We start from the raw sequence: 19939 nt of genomic DNA, 5'->3' as shown, positions 1-19939 counted from the left end.
TTCTCAGGGGAGAAACCCTACTTTGCTTTGAGTGTGCTTCGTGGGAGCTCTCCTTCCATGGACGGCTGAAGTGCTGTGTCAGCAGATGGAGAGGGTTCGCCCACAGCCGCGGGCTCGGGCAGGACGCTCCGGGTTGGTGACAAAGCGCTGTCCTCAAATCCCAGCGGCCCTGCTGGAACCCTCACCTTATTTTACATCTAAAAATGTTGGGCAGGTTCCCAACCCCTCCGACACGCACAGCTCATACAGGGACTGCTGCCTCAGTGCCCCTGCCCCGGGCAGGCACCGCTCCTATGGCAGCTGCTGTGCAATAGCTGCTCCAAACAAGGATGGAAAGCAGAAGAAACGCAAGAACACTGAAAGCAGTTGCCACTATCAGTGTAATCTCTGAAATACTCCAAGAACATTACAAACATCTGAGGTGGGATTTATCTCTTCTAATTTAAGAAATCCCCACTGCTCATTAGCACTGTTACTCCCTTGGTAGCAGTGTGCAGCAAGAGATACCCAGATTAAATTTCCTCTTTAAGCACATCTGCTCTGTTACACTCCTGTCCCAGGACAAGCCAAGCCAGGCTCAGTGAGTCATCTGTGCAGCACATCTGAGGTTCTGCTTATTCTTTCATTTATAAAGTGTTTTATGAATTTGAGAAGGAAAAAAAACAACCCTCGTATGACTGTAATTATATATCATCATGATCAAGTACTCATCATTGCAAAAGTGATGAGGGAGCCCCTTCATAGCAATTGCAGAAGTTAGACGCCCTTAAATGAGCTGAACTTGGCCAGCTTTCAGCCACAGCTGCTGCAGAACTGAGCGAGGAGCTCTGCACCACCCAAGTGCTGGGCTGGGTACAGAACGGGATGGAGAGCACCTTTCCCCAAGCAGGACCTGCAGGTCCTGTCAGCTCCAGGCACTGCAGTCTGCTCTCAGCTTTGGGCAGAACGGCAGCAAGCAGCACAGATCTCGCCAGAACCCAATCCTGTCAAGCTACCAATATTCTTTCCGGCACACAGTTTAAAATTTGGATAATTATAGTTGATAATTACAACAGTATAGGCACAGTAGATCAGTTTAAGAGATCTAACCCAGCCCAGCCCACATTAATTAAAAAAAACCACCGACCAACTGTAATGATATAAAGCCAATATTATATTACTGAAACGGCTAAATCAGCCAGGTAATACATCTCAGAACTAATTACAAATGCCAGAACAGCACCAAACAGGTCTGTCCTTACAGGGGTTGCTCTTGGACCCCTGCAGCGCACATTTCCATTCATTCCAAAAAACAAATCAAACATTTCTGCTAATTAAGTCTACGGGGCAACGTAAAGATGGAAAAACAGTGATGAAGCTCAGGGGCTGATCACGGAGCAGCAGGCAGGCCTGCTGAGAAGCACCACCTGCTGCCCAGTGAGTGGGCACCCAAGTGCCAGAAAAGTGAGCTGCACTCTGAGCACGATGGGCTGCGTCCTGCCCCCCCAAAGGCCAATGGGGAAACACAAACATGAGCAGCAGAGCAGCTCAGTGGCTATGGGACTAACCAGGTCCCAGCCACATAAGGGGGAAAGCACCGACCTGGACAGCACCTTACCACTGCTGATAAGCACTGGTGCTGCTGATACTGGGAAAGTGCTGTTTGCAGTGCAACAAAGGTGATGGCAAACTCCAAAGGGCACATAAATAATACAAATTAGACAATACTCTCTGGCATAAGAACATAACAAATGTTATCTAGGGAGCTGTGAAGAAGTCTAAGTCTGAAGTTATTAAGTCACAGCCAACAAAACCCACTGCAGGGGGCAGAAAGTCAACAAAAGATGTTTTTTCAGTCAGATGAGCAAACGTGGAATAGAAGAATCTAGTTGCTGGAGACACAGGACAGGCAAGATGAGAAACCAGGGGCATCTGTCACAACTGTGAGTGTAAGAGACCACCACAACAGCCTGCAAAACGTGCCAGATCTCACTGCTGGTAACACCTGCAGCAAGACTGAATGTCTGTAAGGTAGAAGCTCCATTTGGCAGCGGTGACTCGAGCTGAGTTGGGACTAACTACAGCTCTGGCTCACCTCGGGCTCTCACAGGGCACGTCTCACAGCAGCCCCCAGCCCCCGGGATGGGAGCAGCAGCGGGGGGCTGGGATGTGCACGGCAGGAGGATCGTAGGGCTGCAGCCCTGCTGCCCCTCCACTACGCGGGCTGGATGTGCACAGCGCAGGGTGCGGGGGCACACACGTGTCTGTATGTGCAGCAGAGTGGTTCCCGTGTGCTCAGAGCAGAGCTGCAGAGCTGTGCAGGCACCTGAGAGCGCAGCACAGAGCGGTGCCCAGCAGGGCTGAGCTGATGACACCGGCACGGCGCTGCTCGTGGCGGCCTTCTGTGTTTTACCTTCTTCTCTCTCGTTGGCTTTGTGGTGTTGATCAGGGGAGAAGATTCTGTTTAATGGATTTCAGCTTTCAGGTCAGAGTGATCTCAATCAATAATGAAACGCTTCAAAATATTGCCATTCTGTGCCAAAGCAGACAGCCCTAAATAAGGCATCCAGCTCAACCTCCTCCCACGGAGCTGCGGCTCTGCTGGCCACGCTCAGCTCTATCATTCCCTACAAGTGCCTACTAATTAACAAGCGGTTAAACCCAACTGTTGGGAGCTTGGAAGCATTTCCAAACTCTGTGGCTCTCTCCTGCAGGAGAAATATCTGTGGGCAAACTCAGAGCAGGCATGTTCGCAACAATTGCCTTTAAACCGACATTCAAAGCAAATGTAAAACAGACCGAGCAGAACAGGTCAGGGTGACCCGAAAAGCTCAGGGAAAAAACTGGAAAAAAAATGAAGGGGGGGGGGAAGGGCTCAGTGCTCACACTGCTTTTGTCAGCGTGTCCCACAGACACTGCACCGCACTGATGGGCCCTTCCTTCAGCTCAGGACACCACTACAGGAAAGCACTGAGTGCCCCCCAATGCTCCTGGATCCTGGGGGGGGGGGGGAAGGGCACAGCCAGCAGCCCCTCCAGGTTGCAGCCCCCGGAGCCCAGCACGCACTGCGTGGGGGTGGGGGGAGCAGCAGGCCCTGCAGCACGGCGCTGGTGGTTGTGCAGCGCTGGGGGAAGCAGCATGCTGTGCCCTGCCCAGCCCTGCTCTGCCCTGCCCCCCAGGAGCTGCACTTCCATCGCTGCATCAGATTCATATCCCACTGCTGCCAGCACAGACGGAGCACGTGGGTTCCTGTCTGCTGCCTGCGAGCACGTGGAGCTGCAAGAACTGTCCCGGGAAAGAATAACACCAAGTCCAGTGCTCTTTCCTGAGCAGTAAACCTGAACCTTTCCAGTAACAAATTCTTCAAGATGACACCACATCCTCGCAGCTCTGTGTGGTTCTGCACAGCCCACAGTGCTGTCCCAACACTGACAACCATGGCAGGGCAGGAACGCCCTCTGAGCTGAGCCTTTCCTGTCTGCATCTCATGTGTAAGCTGTGCTTCCCCTGCACGCGGCTGCCAGGGGCTTCTCCATCACGGGTCAGTCCCCCCAGCACATTTCTTTTCCATCCTCATAGCAAATGAACTCAGGGCTGAGCCACGTAGCAGTGCTGGAAACTGCACACTGAAGTTCTGTATGTTTCTGAGGCAGAGAATGAAAGGTGTGCCCAGGACATGATGAAGGCTTTATCTGGAAAGGCTGACATTTCAGGCAATGAAGCAGGCTTGTTTGCAGGAACACGACTCACTGCACAACTCAGTTTGACATTCTAGGTTTTGGACAGAAAATGACAGATTTTGTGTTAGTTTTAGTACAGCTACATGTTTGGGAGCACAGACAGGCTACAGCAATGCCCATTCAAATGCTGGAGCTGTATTTTTGTAAAGAAAAATGCCCCTTTTCCCAGTTCTGCCTGTGGAAAATTGTATTAAAACAGGAGCGAGCTGTTTGAAGAGGCTCTGGTTAGGGTGAGAACCCAGCTGCCTGGCTGCTGGGTTTGGAATTAAGGAAGAGAATGCTTCCTGACACTGAAACACACATGCAATGAAGTTAACCATTTGAGTATTAGAAACGTGCAGCTGTTCCCAGAAGCTCCCAACACTCCGTCAGCCTCACTCACTCACTCACACATTCCCTGGCTGGTGCTGAAGGTGCTGAGCACACCGCTCTGGTTTCTCCTGGCAGCCCCACACCAGCAGGCAGTGCCCCTACGTACCTCCAAGGGTCATCCCTGCCTCGTAGCACTTGCGCAGGCGGCAGGACGGGCAGTTTTTCCTCCTGAATTTGTCGATGGTGCAGTCGTTCCGGCTGGCACACAGGTACTTCTGCTTACCTAGAAACATCAGAAGGAATGACATATGGGTGATGGGCACCACTCAGACCCGACTCAGGAAGAGAAATGCGCTCTTGCTGTCTCAGTATCACTCAGAATCCACCGGGCCCCCACTGCAGTCAACAGCACTGCTGCATTTCCACCCCAGGGTTGTGATGCTTTCCCAGAACAGCCCCTCCTTCCTCACAGCTCTGCAGCCCAGAGCCTGACAGCAGCACACAGTGCTCAGGGGTGCTCCCCCAGGCTGCAAGGACAGCTCCCAGGCAGCAAGCACACCCCGTGCCCGCAGGGCTGCCCACACACACAGCACTGCTTCCAGCAAGCTTCGAGCAGCTGGCACTGCATCCTGACCAGAGGAAGGCACAGAGAAAGGAAAGAAAGAGACCACGTCAGTGCCCTTCCCAGGTCACCCCCAGCAGAACACTTCTGATGGAAGAAGGAAAAACCCCACGTTTCTTCAGCTGCTGCTACACAAGGGGTTCACTGCCAGATACGTACACTTGGTATGAAAGATGCCACCACACCTCTTCACGTGCACTTTTCAGAGGTTGGCTTTTAGAGGAAGAAAATCACTCTTGCACTGTGCAGCACAGAATAAGAACAGAACACTATAATGTAATGGAAAGTACAGCAATAATAGCAGGGTGGCAAAGTCTTTGTCTGAAACAAGGAGGAGCCCTAATGCAGCAGCCCTGGATGCAGAAACAAAGGAAGAAAGCTTGCTTACCTTTGGAAGGCCACAGGTAGGAAGGGATCTCCAGTGAGATACCCTCACTGCCAACCCTTACACGAGGGCTGGGAAGGGGTGGTCCTGGTCCCACCCTTCCATCACTCAGGTGCACTGCATGCAGCTGAGCTGCCCTGGGCTGGCCCTGCCTTCCCACCAGGTGCTCCATCACTGCTTTAGGCCGTGACTTAGCATTTCTGCTACAAAGTAATTAATAAATAACAATTAAAGCCTAATGAAGCACAGCTAAGATAAGGATAGCTTGATTTGCATATCTTTCAAAAGTTGTTCATCTATTGCTTGGCTCTTGGCTTGAGTGACAACAGCTTTCCCTCCAACAACCCTTCAGAATGCTGCAGCTGACCTTGCTGCTGCTCGGGTGCTTCTGCTGCTGCTGCACACCTCTGCAGGCTGCAGAATCCACGTGGAGAGCAGCTGCCCCTCTCTGGTCACGATTCCCTCCACTGAACAAGGATGAGTTACTGCTGATGCTGCCCATTCGTACGAACTGGGCTCACTGCCTGCAGCTCACACACAGCGGTGCTGAGGCTGTCCCAAAGCTCTGCTGCTGTGGGTCTCACCGTGCTGGCTGCAGTAAGTGTATCCTATGGACTGCATCCACAGTCATCAGCAGAAAACTGGAGCTGTGTTTCTTGAGCTCCTGCACATCAGCGCCCTTTGGGGTGTTAAGAGAATTCAGAGGAAGCTACTTCATGCATGGCCAGCTGCTATCTCAGGTTCACCTTCCCACCTGCTTAGCCACCCCAGCAGCCACCACAAATACAGATCTCATCCCATTTTCTTCACTGCTCCATTTGCTACACATGCCAAGAAGGAACTTTCCTTCTTGACTCATGATTTGTTTTCTTATCAAGTCTGAACATGTTTACTGGCTCAAGATTCATCTGATATTCTTCATGCCATTCCAAACTCCGTTTGTCTCCATATATATAGAGCTGTACGCCTTACAGGTTCTGTAGCATTTGACTAACTGGGAAATCAGGCTACATTGAGTTTAAATATTATTTATTATCCTGCAATCGTTTTGCTTTATTTACTCTTGAAAGACTATTTCTTTTCATCAGAGATCCATTGAAAAGACGAGGCTGAATCTAGCGACTTAATGCAACCACTCTGACATTGCACTGATTCTGGTTCACTTATTTAATGACTCCACTCCTCCCACACACACCTCCACAACATCTTAACATATGAGAAACAGAAAAAGCAGCCAATTTCCAGCTACACAGTACTCGTAAATCTTATCGGCATCAATTGTTGCTTCACCATTGTTCTCCAGGTTCCAAGAAATCTTTTGGTTTCTGCAATCGTGGCGACGGTGGAGCCCACAGAAATTCCCACCCCTCCTACACTGCCCACGACTTCTGAAATTGCACATCCGTATCTTCTGGCTGGCACCATCCATCTCCACCTGCAAAACCGTACCTGGAACCAGTAATCACAGCATCACATGAAAGTAATTATAAGGCTCGGTGTCATAACAAACTCCTCTCACGCTGCATGCTCACGGGGCTGTGCCCAAGGGCTGAAACAATATCGTACGTTTGAACTTCTAAGAACTGTTCCCATTAAAATCTGATTATGCCATCCTCAGCGCCTTAGCTGTTAAGACTGCAGACATAATGGAGTGAGAGTGCATTACCTACAGCATGTGATACCTTACTAAACCCTCTCAATACTGTTCTCATCAGCTCCCCTCCTTATTCCCCCTCCCTTTTGCTCATTATCAGTGCTAATGGCACTCAGAAAAGCCTCGGAAGCAGCTTGCACTGCATCCCACAGAACACAAGCACCATCCTCCTTTCAGCAGTTCATCGAGGACAATGAGTAATAGACAACTTCAGCTGAAACTGGGTTACTCAGAGTTATTTTTACGCTATAGGAGCCAGGTGCCGAGGCCATCCTCTCTCCACTTGACCTCCTTACATGCTTGCATCAAACAAGAATGGATGCTCTACTTTTGCAGGCGCTGGCATGGAGAGCCTGAAGCTCATTTTGCTCTCCTTTCCCTCCAGTTTTACTCCAGGATTCCTCTCACAACACCATCCAACTCCGGGAGGCTCTGTTGGCCCCCAGAACTCCCACAGGTGCCCAAGAGCCGGGGCTGGACACCCCGGCAGAGCCAAGGGCACAGGGCAGTGCCAGGAGCAGTGCTCCGCCATCCCGCCCGGCTCCTGCCCCTGCCCTGTCTCGCCTCCCTAGTCTAAACTACAGCACTGCTGCCACGATAACAGCTCCAAATCTTCCAAAGGTCAAGCTCCCCGTGACGGGCTGCACTCGGGAAGTGCAGCAGCCGCCCGTGCCCCACAAGGACACCCCATGGCCATGCCCCCCTCCATCCCAGGCCCGTGCTCGGCTCCCAGGCCCCAGGCAGGGCAGCAGGATTTCCCAGACGAAGCAGCCGAGCACCCCTGGCAGTGTCAGCCCCGAGTGCCGGGGACACGTCGGGTGCCCAGAAGCAGCGAGCCCCAGCACCCAGAGCACAAAGCACAGCAGCGTGCACACTGCGAGACCTCTGCCTCAGTTCTGCTTCCCTGCCACTGGGCTCCAGGGCTGCCGTCCCCGTCAGCACTCTGCCCACGGCCGCAGCGCAGTGCGGCGCTCAAATGGTGAGGGCTGAATTTTCTGGAGCTCCTGGTTCACAAAATCGGCTCTTTGGCGCAGCACCCATTTTCTGTTATTTGTACACACGGAGTCTGGCACTGTTTATTTTAAGTTTTTAGCCATTAACAAAAGGGAAACAAATGGTAATGGAAAGATTGCTCATGCATCTGCTTCTGCTCTGCATGAGATTCAGCTGTTCGCTCACCTTGTTGTAGTGCCCCGGGACACAAAGGGGCAAAATCTGCGAGCTCTGATAACTCCTATCCCAACCATGGATACAGTGCACACAGTCTGTAACATGAACCCATGACCCGGCAGAGTCCACTCCGTGTCACTGTCCTCACTAAGGCCAATGTCCCGAGCCGACCCTGAGCTCGTGCCCCACTCCACAGCGTGGGCAGCCCAGGGCTCCTCCCACACACCCACGGCAGCTCCCCGGCCCCGCATCACTTCCCTCCTTTTCCAGTGTTCAACACAGATGTGAACTGCTGAGCGGTCCAAGCACAGCACAGACATGAATGAGAAGGTGCCATCAAACACAAAAGCCCACTGAATAACAGAGAGGCTTGAAGGCAGGTTGGTTTCAGCAACCCTAAGCTCCTTCTCATATACAAAGACCTTATTTTATAACTTCAGGATCTTATTTTGCCCTTGTAAGAACAAGCTGAAACATCTGCAGTCAACAATTCTTTGTTTAAGATAAATGTGCTATCATTTCATTTCACTGAGGTTAGTACTGGAATGAATTTTTCTCCTTCTCCTTCTGGCAAACAACAGAGATGCCCTCTTAAACCACTGTGAATCTGAGGCTCTCGCTTTGCAGATCTGGAAGTATAGCTCTAAAGTTCACACAAGCCCTCCTCCACAGCCAGTGGCCGTGCAAACCCGACCAGACACACTGCCTGTGCAATGAGGCTGCGGGCAGCTCCTCAGCCTCAGCTGTCCTTACTACCTGGTGCCACCTTGGACGTGTACGCCCAGAGAAGAGCCCTCCTCTTCCCTGCTGATCCACACATTTGCTCTGAGGGAGGTGAGAGATGAAGCTACAAACGTAACCAAGGGCAGTGGCCGCTGCTGCAATGCCCTGCTTTGCAGCACAGCACTGCAGCGCTTGCTGCTGACGCCCTTCCTCATGGCCCTGGCTCACTCCTTTTCCAGGTAAAAAGATGCATCTGCCACCACTGAGCTCTTCTGTGCCCATCCCTTGAGACTGCTGATAACTTATAAGTGGAGAGAGTGAAGAAGGGAGAGCAGTTCTGCAGTCTCAACTGAAAATCAAGATTTATAGAGAAAGATGTTCAGCTCAGAGTGGTGATTTAAGTAAAAGCCCATTGCCACATGAACTGCTGGACCTAGAGCTGCTTCCTCTTCCAGAAAGCAAAGTAACCCATGTAGACGTAAGATTTACGATTATGAATGTCAAAACCCAGCAAATACCTCTTGGATGGCAGAGATCCTCACATTTCAGGGCATAAACCAAGCTCTAATTGCTGGCAGTATGACCAGGCTTTCTGAGAACACAGATCTCAGAGCATCTCACGGAGCCAAGGGGTCTCACTCACAGTGCTTTCCAGTGAGAGCTCTGGCACCAGTCACTGTCACAAACTGGGACACAGCAGGAGCAGTGCTGGCAGCTTTGGTACCAGGACCACTCTGAAGTTCCTCGTTTATGATCCCATTGGAAATAACTAAATAGGACACAGCTATGATATCAGCTACGTAACTAATAATAAGCCACTATTAATAAGCTATCTTTGCAAAGTAGTTTTCTTAATATTCACACACATTTACCACAACAGTGAAGAGGACAGAAGTGTGTAGCTCCATCACAACACGGCACCGTCAGCACGGACCCTCCAGCTGCCCTGTGTGATCCCAGCAGCCTGAGGGAAGCCCTCCAGGGAGCCAAAACCAATGGTCCACAAGTGAGAACATTTGCCACTCAGACAGACAAGCACGGAAGCTGCAGGCGTTGGTAAACTATCAGCACACGCAGGTAACAGCCGAGCTTAGGAGGCAATCCAGTGAGACGAGGGCTGCAAGCTGAGGCTTAATGACAAACCTTAAAATCAAACAGCTCTAGGACTATGCACAGTTAAGAAGATATATTTGGAGATGCTTAAATCCAGCAAAAAACGTTGGATTGTTGCTAAATAACATGTAATGGTTTGACTCCCTGGCAACAAGACAAAACCGCGATGCTTTAACTCGGGCTGACCTGAAGTCAGCCCGCCTCGAGCTCCACTCAGTGCCGACTCTGAGCGCTCTAAATCCAGAGCAGAGCTGTCAGTTTGCTTGAGTGAAGTCTGCAGACTCGTGCAGAGCTGTCACCCCCAGGTCACCCAGTGGCACTGGTGCCGGACGCCGGGGGAAGCCCTGCACTGGGCTGCTGGGAGCTCAGTGGTGGACAGCGAGGGGAGAGGAGAGCAGCAGATGTGCCAGCAGTGCCTGCGATTCCACCTTCCACCTTCTTTTTCCACTGACTTTTAAGGGCAAGCATACCCAAAGGGTCACGAGAAACCAAAGACTGAGGCAGTAACACCACGGTGTTGTAGTCTATTGCAGACCCCAATCTTTCGCACAGTGTCAGATCAGCAAGGAGAAGAAATAATTAAAACACAGCAATGGTCCTTGAAAGCAGCTCAGTTCAGCTTGCAGCCACCTCAACATCTGGCAAGAAACTGTCATCAGCTCTGATACTCTCTGGTGAAAGGCCAGTCCTTGCCAGGTCACCACACACGGTGCACAAAAGGTGGTGATGGCTGCCTGCAGAGCAGCCTGGCTGGTAGTCCTCTGAGAAATTTGCCACATCTCTGTTGGGGTTGGTTTGTTTGTTAATTTAGCTCGCTGTCCTATCAAGAATGCAGCCTGTGGAGTCACAGTCCTGCAGTACTGCACAGAGGTAACTACAGCCTGGCCAAGATGGCCATAGCCCTCCTGCAGTCCTGGAGGGACGAGGAAGGACTGGCATTTCTCAGGGGTGAGATCAGGGTATGGAAAAGTAACTCCTTTCCTGGGTGGGATGGGGTGGGATGGTACAACAGCAACTCCCAGAGGGAAATTCCTGGAGGAAAATTCAGTTCTGTTCTCTCTAATGGTGACTGATTTTGAAGTGTGTTGTGTTTGGAGCACTTGTCTGTTTCAGGCACAAGTGTGGTACGAAAAGGACCACAGCTTAATACCTCTGACTCACAGAGTGCTCTGAATCATGCCAAGCAATGCCCTTCCTAGCTGTGTCAGAGAAATGAAACCTGCACAGGAGTGGATGCACCTCTTGTTCACCGAATCTTTAGTCTGGGAGGAGGAGGAGGAGGAGGAGCCACGCTCAGGCTGTGGACATGCTGGGCAGAAGAGGTGCAACAGAACTTTCTGGGGCAGTGAGCCCCAACCAAAGGGAGGTGACAGACAGGGAGAGGTGAAGGCCAATTCTGACTACAAAATATGAGGCTGCCAGGACTGCAAGTGGGGAAAGTCCACATCAGAGCTGGAGAATCTGCAGCAGCAGTTTTAGAGCTTGCCTATATTTAACCTGGATAGCTTGAGAGGGGCTGTGAATCAAAGCAGCAGACAGAAAGAGATCAGGACAATATTCTTCTCTTTTCTACTGACTCTAACAGAATCTTTCTCAAAGGAGGGGAGTCAGTGTTATAACTTCTTTTATTTTTTTTCCTTTTCTAAGCCCTAAGTCAAGGCATGTCCATAAAATCTTATTAAAAAATCCTTGAGCTATTGCAAAATAAGTCCAGTACCACACTAGGCACAGACTGTGATGGAACTAAAACCTCTCCAAAGCGAATGACACCAGAATCAGGAAGGAAACAAAAGCACTGGGAAAGCTTTCCAAATTGCTGTTGTAAAATATCTCCAAAGGTGCCCTAAGGTTTTCAGAGATACATTTTATGGGCCACAAAATATAGGAACACACTGAAGTATCTTTAACTAGGAAACGTTTATAAATATTGAATCTGGCTGGTCATTTTCCAGTCAGACATGTCTGATTTACTGACTATTCCCCAAAATAAAGGTGCTATCCATGTACCACAGAGCAAAATAAAATTCTTCTCTCCTCAGATCTAATTACTCAGTAAGCAAAATGCACTTTGCATGTTCAGACCACTGGGCAACAAATCATGGAATCATTCAGGCTGGAAAAGACAAATTATTTCTGAAGCTGGAAACAGCCACAGAAGCAGGGAGCAAAGCTGCAAGAAGCTGCATGGGAAGTTGCAGCCCCAGGACTGAGCCTGCCACCCAGAGGAGCTGGCAGCCACAGCCTCTGGCTGGTCAAGCCAGGGCTCCCTGCTCTTCCCCAGCTCCCTCATTTCTCTTGCCATTTACCCGGGCAGCCGCTGTGCTTCCCTCTGTTGCCTGAAGCCCACAAGCACGGTGCTGCCCCACAGCTGCCTCTGCTTGCCCAGTGCTGTGCCATGTTTGCAAATAGGGCACTTGGCACTTGCCATCCTTAAGAACAAAGTATCCCCAGAACAGGGGTTTCTTCCACGTGGAAATATAAAAACAACGCAAAATCCGTTCTGAAGGAACTGATGGAAGTTGCATTGAAAGCAGTGGACCTCCACTCCCCGATATGCAGTGGGACCACTGCCTGACAGAGGGACAGAGGGAAATGTTTTGGCACTGGGCCCCTGGGCCAGGGGAGCTGTCTGGTGGAAAGCCAGCTCGCAGCTCAGTGCATGTGCTACCTACCCATCAAACAAAAGGATTTCATGTCCACTCTTATGTCTGCGAAGAGCAGCCAGGTGCTGCTGCTGTGGGTGCTCCCGGCAGGAGCAGTCCCACCCCTCCCTGCAGCACAGGGTCTGCACGGGGTGGGCGGCAGGATGCAGAGGGCAGCACCCCGCCGGGCTAAAATTCAGTATCCAAGACAGCCAAGAAAGGGAACAACCACACGTTGTGTGGTTTAAGAGCAGTGCAAACAGGGCAGGCTGCAGCCTGCCTTCCCTCTGCATCCTCCTCCACACGGGGCTGTGCAGTGCAGGACAGAGCTCCGTGCAGGAGGAGCAGTGCTGCGGCACCAACCAGGGCTGTTCCATCAGCAGTGCATCTGACAGACAGCCAGGGCTCCACTTACTATAAATCAACAATTACTTGCTGACTTCAACAAGCATCTGTTATTTACTCTGGATACACAACTAATCCATTTGGCCTTACACAAAACTGATGTAGAGACACGTTTGTAAATGATTTACACAGGGAAAGATGCCAACCATCATCTATTAATGCTATGGGACGGCCGTACTTTGGCAATAGGATGCCAGTGTCCTCTGCAGCACAGCCCTGATTCTTCCCTCAGCTAGTGCTGGCAAGTCCCAAGGAGCCACTCCCAGCATGAGTGATGGAGAAAGGGAACAGAGCTCCGCAAACACTCGGGGTAAAGCTGCACGAGCCTGGATGCAGAGCTGCAACGGTGGCAGAGAGCACCTGAGACTACAGGAGAGCTGATGGGCCCTTGGAGCAACCTTCAGGGTCAAGAGGAGGAGCGGGAACTGACTCCCGTGGGCTCTAACTGTGGCACTGTGATGAACCAGAACTGAAGGGGATGGTGCTTTGGCAAAATGTTCGGTCACATTCTGAGGGCAATCTGTAAAACGGACTTACAACCATATAACAGTAAGGCCAATCTACACACCGAGGTTCTCCCTCACATTTAAGTTCCACCTAAGTTTAAGAGACCTCAGAAATGCACCGCATCTTGCCCCCACCACTCTTGCCTCCGTGCCCTCGGCCTGGAAGACGCACAAGTTAAGGAAGGCTGCTGATAATTTGCCACCGAATGAAAACCAAATGGTGCAGCAAACGCTCCAGCACACACCACTGCTGAGCTCCTGCGGGTCAGAGCTCGCGGCCTTTGAGGCGCTGCTGCCCCGTTACCTTCAGCCGCCCGCTTGAAGAACACTTTGCAGCTCCCGCAGGTCAGCGCTCCGTAGTGGCACCCGGACGCTTCGTCGCCGCAGATCAGGCAGGTCTTCTGCGGCGGAAAGTAGTAATCGATGGGCAGGATGTGCTCCCGGGCAGCGTCCAGCCTGCGGGGTGGAGAACAAGGACAAGGGAGGGTCAGCTGAGGAGGTCGGACGAGCTATTGGCGAGCACGGCGGACGGCCCTTGGAAGAACAATCCAAGGACTGACCAGGAAGAAGGCACGGGATTACAAAGCGCACGGGGCACACGGGGCTGCCCCTCCTGCCATCCCCGGGGATGTATGACAGCATACAGCAGAGTACTCATACTGTGACAGCACAGCCTGGGAAGGGAAGGCTGCTGCTGCTGCCTGCTGCCCCGCCGCTGTACTTTTGGCTTCTGTGAAAAGGCCTATGCATGCTCATTAAGCTACTTTGCATGCTCATTAAACGACTTGATCCAACACTGTGTCACCGCTACAGATGAATTTATCCTTTTGATTCCTAATTTAAACAGATTCATTTTTACAAAGCTATCAAACTCAAAACCTTTCCTTTTCCTCTTGCTTAGTTCCTACCCATCCCTGCTCTGAATCCCCTGCAATAGCTCATAAGTTCATAAGTTCATAAGGTTGGAAAGGACCTATAAGATCATCTAGTCCAACCATCCTCCTATCACCATCCCTACCCACTAAGCTACTCAATCAAATCCCTTAGCACCTCATCTAAACGCTTCTTGAACAGCGCTAGGGATGGTGCCTCAACCACCTCCCTAGGCAGGCCATCCCAGTGCCTGACCACTCTTTCAGAAAAGAAATGCTTCCTGAGGTCTAATCTAAATCTTCCCTGGCGCAACTTGTGGCCATTCCCTCTCGTCCTGTCATTACTTATCAGGGAGAAGAGGCCTACCCCCTCCTCACCACAACCCCCCTTCAGGAAGTGGTAGAGTGCAATAAGGTCTCCTCTGAGCCTCCTCTTCTCCAGACTAAACAATCCCAGCTCCCTCAGCCGCTCCTCATAAGACTTGTGCTCCAGACCCCTCACCAGTTTTGTTGCCCTTCTCTGAACACGCTCCAGGGCCTCAATGTCCTTCTTGTAGTGAGGGGCCCAAAACTGAACACAGTACTCGAGGTGCGGCCGTACCAGAGCTGAGTACAGGGGGATGATCACCTCCCTGCTCCTGCTGGCTACACTATTTCTAATACAGGCCAGGATGCTGTTGGCCTTCTTGGCCACCTGGGCACACTGCCGGCTCATGTTGAGCCGAGCATCAACCAACACCCCCAGGTCCTTTTCCTCTCCACATTCTTCAAGCCATTCTGCCCCAAGCCTATAGCATTGCATGGGGTTATTGTGGCCAAAGTGCAGGACCCGGCACTTGGTCTTATTGAACCTCATCCCATTTTGCTCAGCCCAGCTGTTCAGCCTATCCAAATCCCTCTGAAGGGCCTCCCTACCCTCAGGCAGTTTGACACATCCTCCCAGCTTTGTGTCATCTGCAAACTTACTGAGGGTACACTCAATTCCCTCGTCTAGGTCATCAATAAAGATATTAAACAAGATGGGCCCCAAAACTGACCCTTGGGGGACACCACTCGTTACAGGACGCCAGCTGGACTTAACTCCATTAACCACTACCCTCTGGGCACGGCCCTCCAGCCAGTTCTCCACCCAGAGAAGAGTGAACCTGTCCACACCACGGGCTGCCAGTTTCCTTAGGAGAATACTGTGGGAGACCGTGTCAAAGGCCTTGCTGAAGTCCAGGTAGACTACATCAACAGCCTTTCCCTCATCTACCTGTCTGGTCACCCAGTCATAGAAGGAGATGAGGTTGGACAAGCACGACCTGCCCCTGGTGAAAGGAGGATGGTTGGACTAGATGATCTTATAGGTCATCTGGTCATATAAGGCATTATATAGATGCCTTCCTCATCCATCTGACTACTACACAAGTCAGAAGGCTCTGCTGAAAATGTCAAGCGCTCGCTCTGAACGTGTCCCAGCAGACTCCCGTTCATACTCATCCCATGACTGAAGGCACTGTTCCTCTCCTCCCCCCTGCCACTACAATGAACTGGGAATATGGTCTGGTCCTTGTCCTGCAATGGCCCCACAGCCACAGCAGTGTCCAGCTGGTCAGCAGATGCTGGAAACAAACCTCAGATCCCAGAATAAAACACGCAGTGTTTACCATGTAATAGCTGTGATTGTATACTGGAAACGGGTGAGTGTGGATTACCAAGCTTCCTATCTTCTACTCATCTGCTCAATAGCCTGAACAGCCTCCTCAGGGTTGGTCTGGGTGGTTGGAGATGAGGCTGGGACAGAAAGCAGCCGTTAGCAGGTCCATGGCGCAGACCCCAGGGAAGCTCAGGGTCTTCAGTGCCTGCTACCACTTTCCCGAGCTCCCACATCCAACAAAACCTCTTCCAAGTTCTGGTGGGAAAGCACAAGGAGCCTCTGCAGCCCTTGCACAACCCAGGCAGATCCCAACAGAATTCCAGGCCTGCCACATCTCCCTGTTCACCTGCATGCCCAAAGCCTTTCCTGGAGGCTGCTGCCAGCATTCCCTCCCTTCTGGCACATGAGGTGCTCTGCTGCACTGCTGCCCCATCAGATATGAAGGGAAGCTGCTGTGCAGAAGGCACAAGGATGGGAGAGGTGATTTTCAGAGCTGCAAGCTGATGCATGTCTGGGCAGCATGACAAGCAGCAATATTTTAAGTTATTTACTAAAATTGACTTTCTGTAAAAACACTGGGCTAGGAAACTGACTTCTAACGATCAATAGGTCACTGCCATTTTCTGGCTGAAAATAAGTCTGCTCGTAGTTTCTGCAGTTTGAATGCTTGCAGACAGGAACGAATGTATGTTAAGAGTAAACATCCCAGCACCAGAGCTTTTTGTGCAAAGATCTTAGTATTGGAAGGGTCCTGTTTGGCCCCATCAGGCAAAGCATTGGCACAGATCCCAGGGCAAGGGCCCACGGTGCTGGCAAGCAGCCCCTGTCCCAGGCTAACCCATGTGCTGTGAAGAGATCCCACAGGCAGCTCTGCCCTTCTGCACATGACTCAGGCCAGAGGACATCTGACGTGCAGAAGTGGCTGGCCAGATGGAGGTTTAATTAAGGAAAGATATGTGTGTTATTTCTCTGTCTGATCATCAGTTTTCCACTTCAGTTTGCATTTCCTCAGGTGTTTCCAGCTGCCTGCACTGCTGCCTGCAGTCCTGAAGTGAAGAGCCCCACACATTCCCTGGGGTGACCTCAGAGGTCACAGCGATCCCCAAACCAGGACACTGTGCACCCTGTGCTCCTTACACTGCTAACACTGCTTACACCAGGAGAGCTCAAGGCCCAACAGCTCCGGAGAGAACGCAGCAAGGACAGGAGCACGCTCACCAAGAGCAGCTGCCTGGCCCGAAGCTTTTGTTCAGAGATTTTAAGAGATCCCATAGGAGCAGCTTTGGTTCAGAATTCCCACTCCCTTCTGTTCGACTTCCAAAGAGATACGGATTGGACTGAGAAGCTGCGAATGAGGAAAAGCACGTCCTCAGGAGCAGGTGGAGAGATCTGATTCTCTTAAACCATGCCACAAACTGGAAAATGTGGCTGTGCAGACAGGTCTCAAGGTGCTGCTGCTACTGGTCCATGGACAACTAATTGGGATGTTTAATTGCACCCAAATGGGCACAGTGTGCCCTGCTCATCCATGACGGCTGCATCTGCTGAAGCACATCTGTGTGTAACGAACTCCTTAGAAGTGAGTATGAAATGGCACAATTATTTGGTGAGATCAAAACCTGGGCTCTTCTCTGTGCTCTGATCTTGCTGCCATTTCTGCCCTTCAAATACGTTGCAATTTTATATTCCACATTAGAGAGCCATGCAGGTCCTGCCTAGATGGTAGGTTAATAACTGGAACAGCCGTTTTATCCCTCGCTCTTAAGGCATGAAATAAAAACTTTGAGTCATTAGTCGTCTTTTTAGCAGCAGTAATCAGTGACTCAAATTGAGATGCTGCTAAACTATATTTTCCTAACAAGCTCAATTTCCAGGGCCCTCTTTGAATTACCGATCAAATAGAGGAGATCAGAGGATATTGGAAAGGACCTACAGGGATCACCGAGTCCAACCCCAGCTCCACACAGCACCGCCCAAACCCTCTGTCAGAGCAGTGTCCCAGCTCTCCCTGAGCTCGGGGCCGTGCCCTGGGAGCAGTGCTGTGCCCACCACCCTCTGGGGCAGAGCCTTTCCTCACCGCCCCCCGACCCTCAGGGCTCCCCCAGCCCCCTCTCTCCTTACAGCTGGCTGCAGCACTCCTGCCCAGTTTGGGCAGGCAGACACAACAAACACCTCCTGCCTCGCCCCCACCCCCCGCCCTCCCCTGCCCCCCAGCGCTCTCCCAGCCCGGCACGGCCGCGCTGCATCACCACCGCTCCCTCCCAGAGCCCGGCGGCACTGCAGCCCGAGCAGCAGCTCCGCTTTGGCTGCCGCTGCTCAGAAATAAACAGCAGGATGGTACAAAAGCTTTGCTAAAAATGTCTTATTCATCCTGCATTTGCTCGGATCCCAGCAACGCTATACCTCTCCTTCAGTATCTGTTACCCTTTTTCTCCTCTACATGCAATTAGAAATCTGAAAGGGACTAATTTCTCTCCCTCTGTACGGCCTTTTCTGTTATTTGTGCTGTGTATCTCGGGCAGGAAATAAGCAAAAGGGGCTCTCACAGGAACAGCTGTTGTGATGACAGAAGGAGGGACCAAAAAGACCTTGGAATATTTTTGAGGCTTAACTACTTAAAGCTGCAAAGAAGGTTAGCAATCGGGGCTTGAACGGCACAAGACAACACAGTTTTAAACAGTCCCTCCTGGGAAAAGCCCCGCAGGCTCCAGCACCGCTCCGCGCACCTCCGAGACGGGGCCGGGAGGGGACGTTGACCCTGCCCCACAGGGCTGCCTCGGGGGCTGCTCTCGGGAAGGCTCCGACCTCCAGCGCCCATCGCGTCTGAAGATTGATGCTACAACGGCTGCTCCTCCGGGGGCACAGCAGAGCTGAGATGAGAGCCCGAGCACCACAGCCCCCTGTGCCTCGGATCCACTCACTGCCCACTGAGCTGAAAGCACCTGCAGGGAATGCCCGGGGTTATAAAAAGATGCCAATTTACCTTCTCTTCTCCATCTCTAGAGAGAAAAAAAATGTAAGAAAAATGTAACACAAAGGGTGGGTAATGGAGCAGGAACTGCGACGATGGTACTTTTAATGATCTATTTTCCAACTGGTTTCTAAGAGACCTTCTAAGAAGGCTCTCAGAACACGCCGGCGGTGGCACAGCGATGAGCCAGCACTGGAGGACTCGTGGGCAGAGCTCCCGCACGTGCCCCCAGCAGGAGACAGCCCTGCGTGGGGCAGAGGGCTGCAGGCAGCGTGGGGCCGCTGCCCACAGCGTGCAGTGCTGTACCCACAGACCCTGCTGCCCCTACACCACGGGGCTCCAGAAGTAGGGAGGTCTGATGAAAATGAGTACTGAGCGTTGCAGAGGGCTCAAAACGCACTAAGGCAGTCTGCACAATATATGGCAAGAGTCAGACTGCCTCAGAAACCCAAAGAAGGGAGATAGCAGCACACACAGACACAACTCGTGGAGCAGTGACGTCGGGATGAGATTCCAGCCCCGTCCACAGAGCGAAGGCCAAGGTCAGACTGCTCACACCGGAGCCCAGCCGCTTCCAGAGCGGAATCCAAACAGCCCCACTATCTCCCTTACTGCCACGGGGAGGGCTTCGCTGCCGCTTCAGAAAAGCTCTTGGAAGGGAAATGAACAGAGCCTATTGAGCTCGCAGCACACACAGAGTTCTGTAGAGTAGGAACTGTAACTCTGCAAAGTAATCACTCGCTTGCCAACAGCTGCTTTCACCAGACACAAGGGCAGGGCTGGGTAGGAGGGAAGCCAGCCACCCCTCACAACCACCACAGTCCCCAGCTCAGCCATAAAGGTGCGTCCGACGCAGCAGGAGTGGGGCACAGCTGCACATCCCTCCCTGCACCCAGGGCTGCTGGCTGTCAGTACCAAGGAGCACACCTGCTCTGGCATCAGCACTGCTGCTGCAGTCCATTCCCCCTGCTGTAATTAGATAATTAGTTAAGCAATCCGCCGTGCTAGCAGAACACCACTCACGCTGGTTGTATTCCCTCTGTTTTTCTTCAGTTCAACACAGCCAAACAAACACAGTTTCCACCCACTTCGGTCTCACATTGGGCTGCATTTCTCACGCTAAAATTACTCTTGCAGCTGCAGCAGGAATACCCACCAGACCGAGAGGAGCCGTTACAGCACTGCTCTGTGCACGGCGGTGCTTTA

At 51.8% G+C, this 19939-nt stretch overlaps 1 protein-coding gene across 1 annotated transcript in view; it reads right to left on the bottom strand.

Moving 5' to 3' along the window:
- The window catches only part of AR (androgen receptor), a 39660-nt gene that overhangs the window by 7067 nt on the left and 12654 nt on the right, over positions 1–19939 (bottom strand). Inside the window, exons 2-3 of the mRNA XM_065729193.1 lie at positions 13556–13707; positions 4198–4314 (exon numbers count right to left, since the gene is read on the bottom strand). Coding sequence (XP_065585265.1) covers positions 4198–4314; positions 13556–13707 — 269 coding nt within the window. The remainder of the gene's footprint in view (positions 1–4197; positions 4315–13555; positions 13708–19939) is intronic.

The sequence above is a fragment of the Cyrtonyx montezumae genome, unplaced genomic scaffold, assembly GCF_038088225.1.
Source record: "Cyrtonyx montezumae isolate F1298 unplaced genomic scaffold, pur_monq_1.0 scaffold_11, whole genome shotgun sequence".
Lineage (NCBI taxonomy): Eukaryota > Metazoa > Chordata > Aves > Galliformes > Odontophoridae > Cyrtonyx > Cyrtonyx montezumae.
The sequence above is the reverse complement of the archived record's forward strand: the minus strand, read 5'-3'. Positions and strand labels throughout refer to the sequence as shown.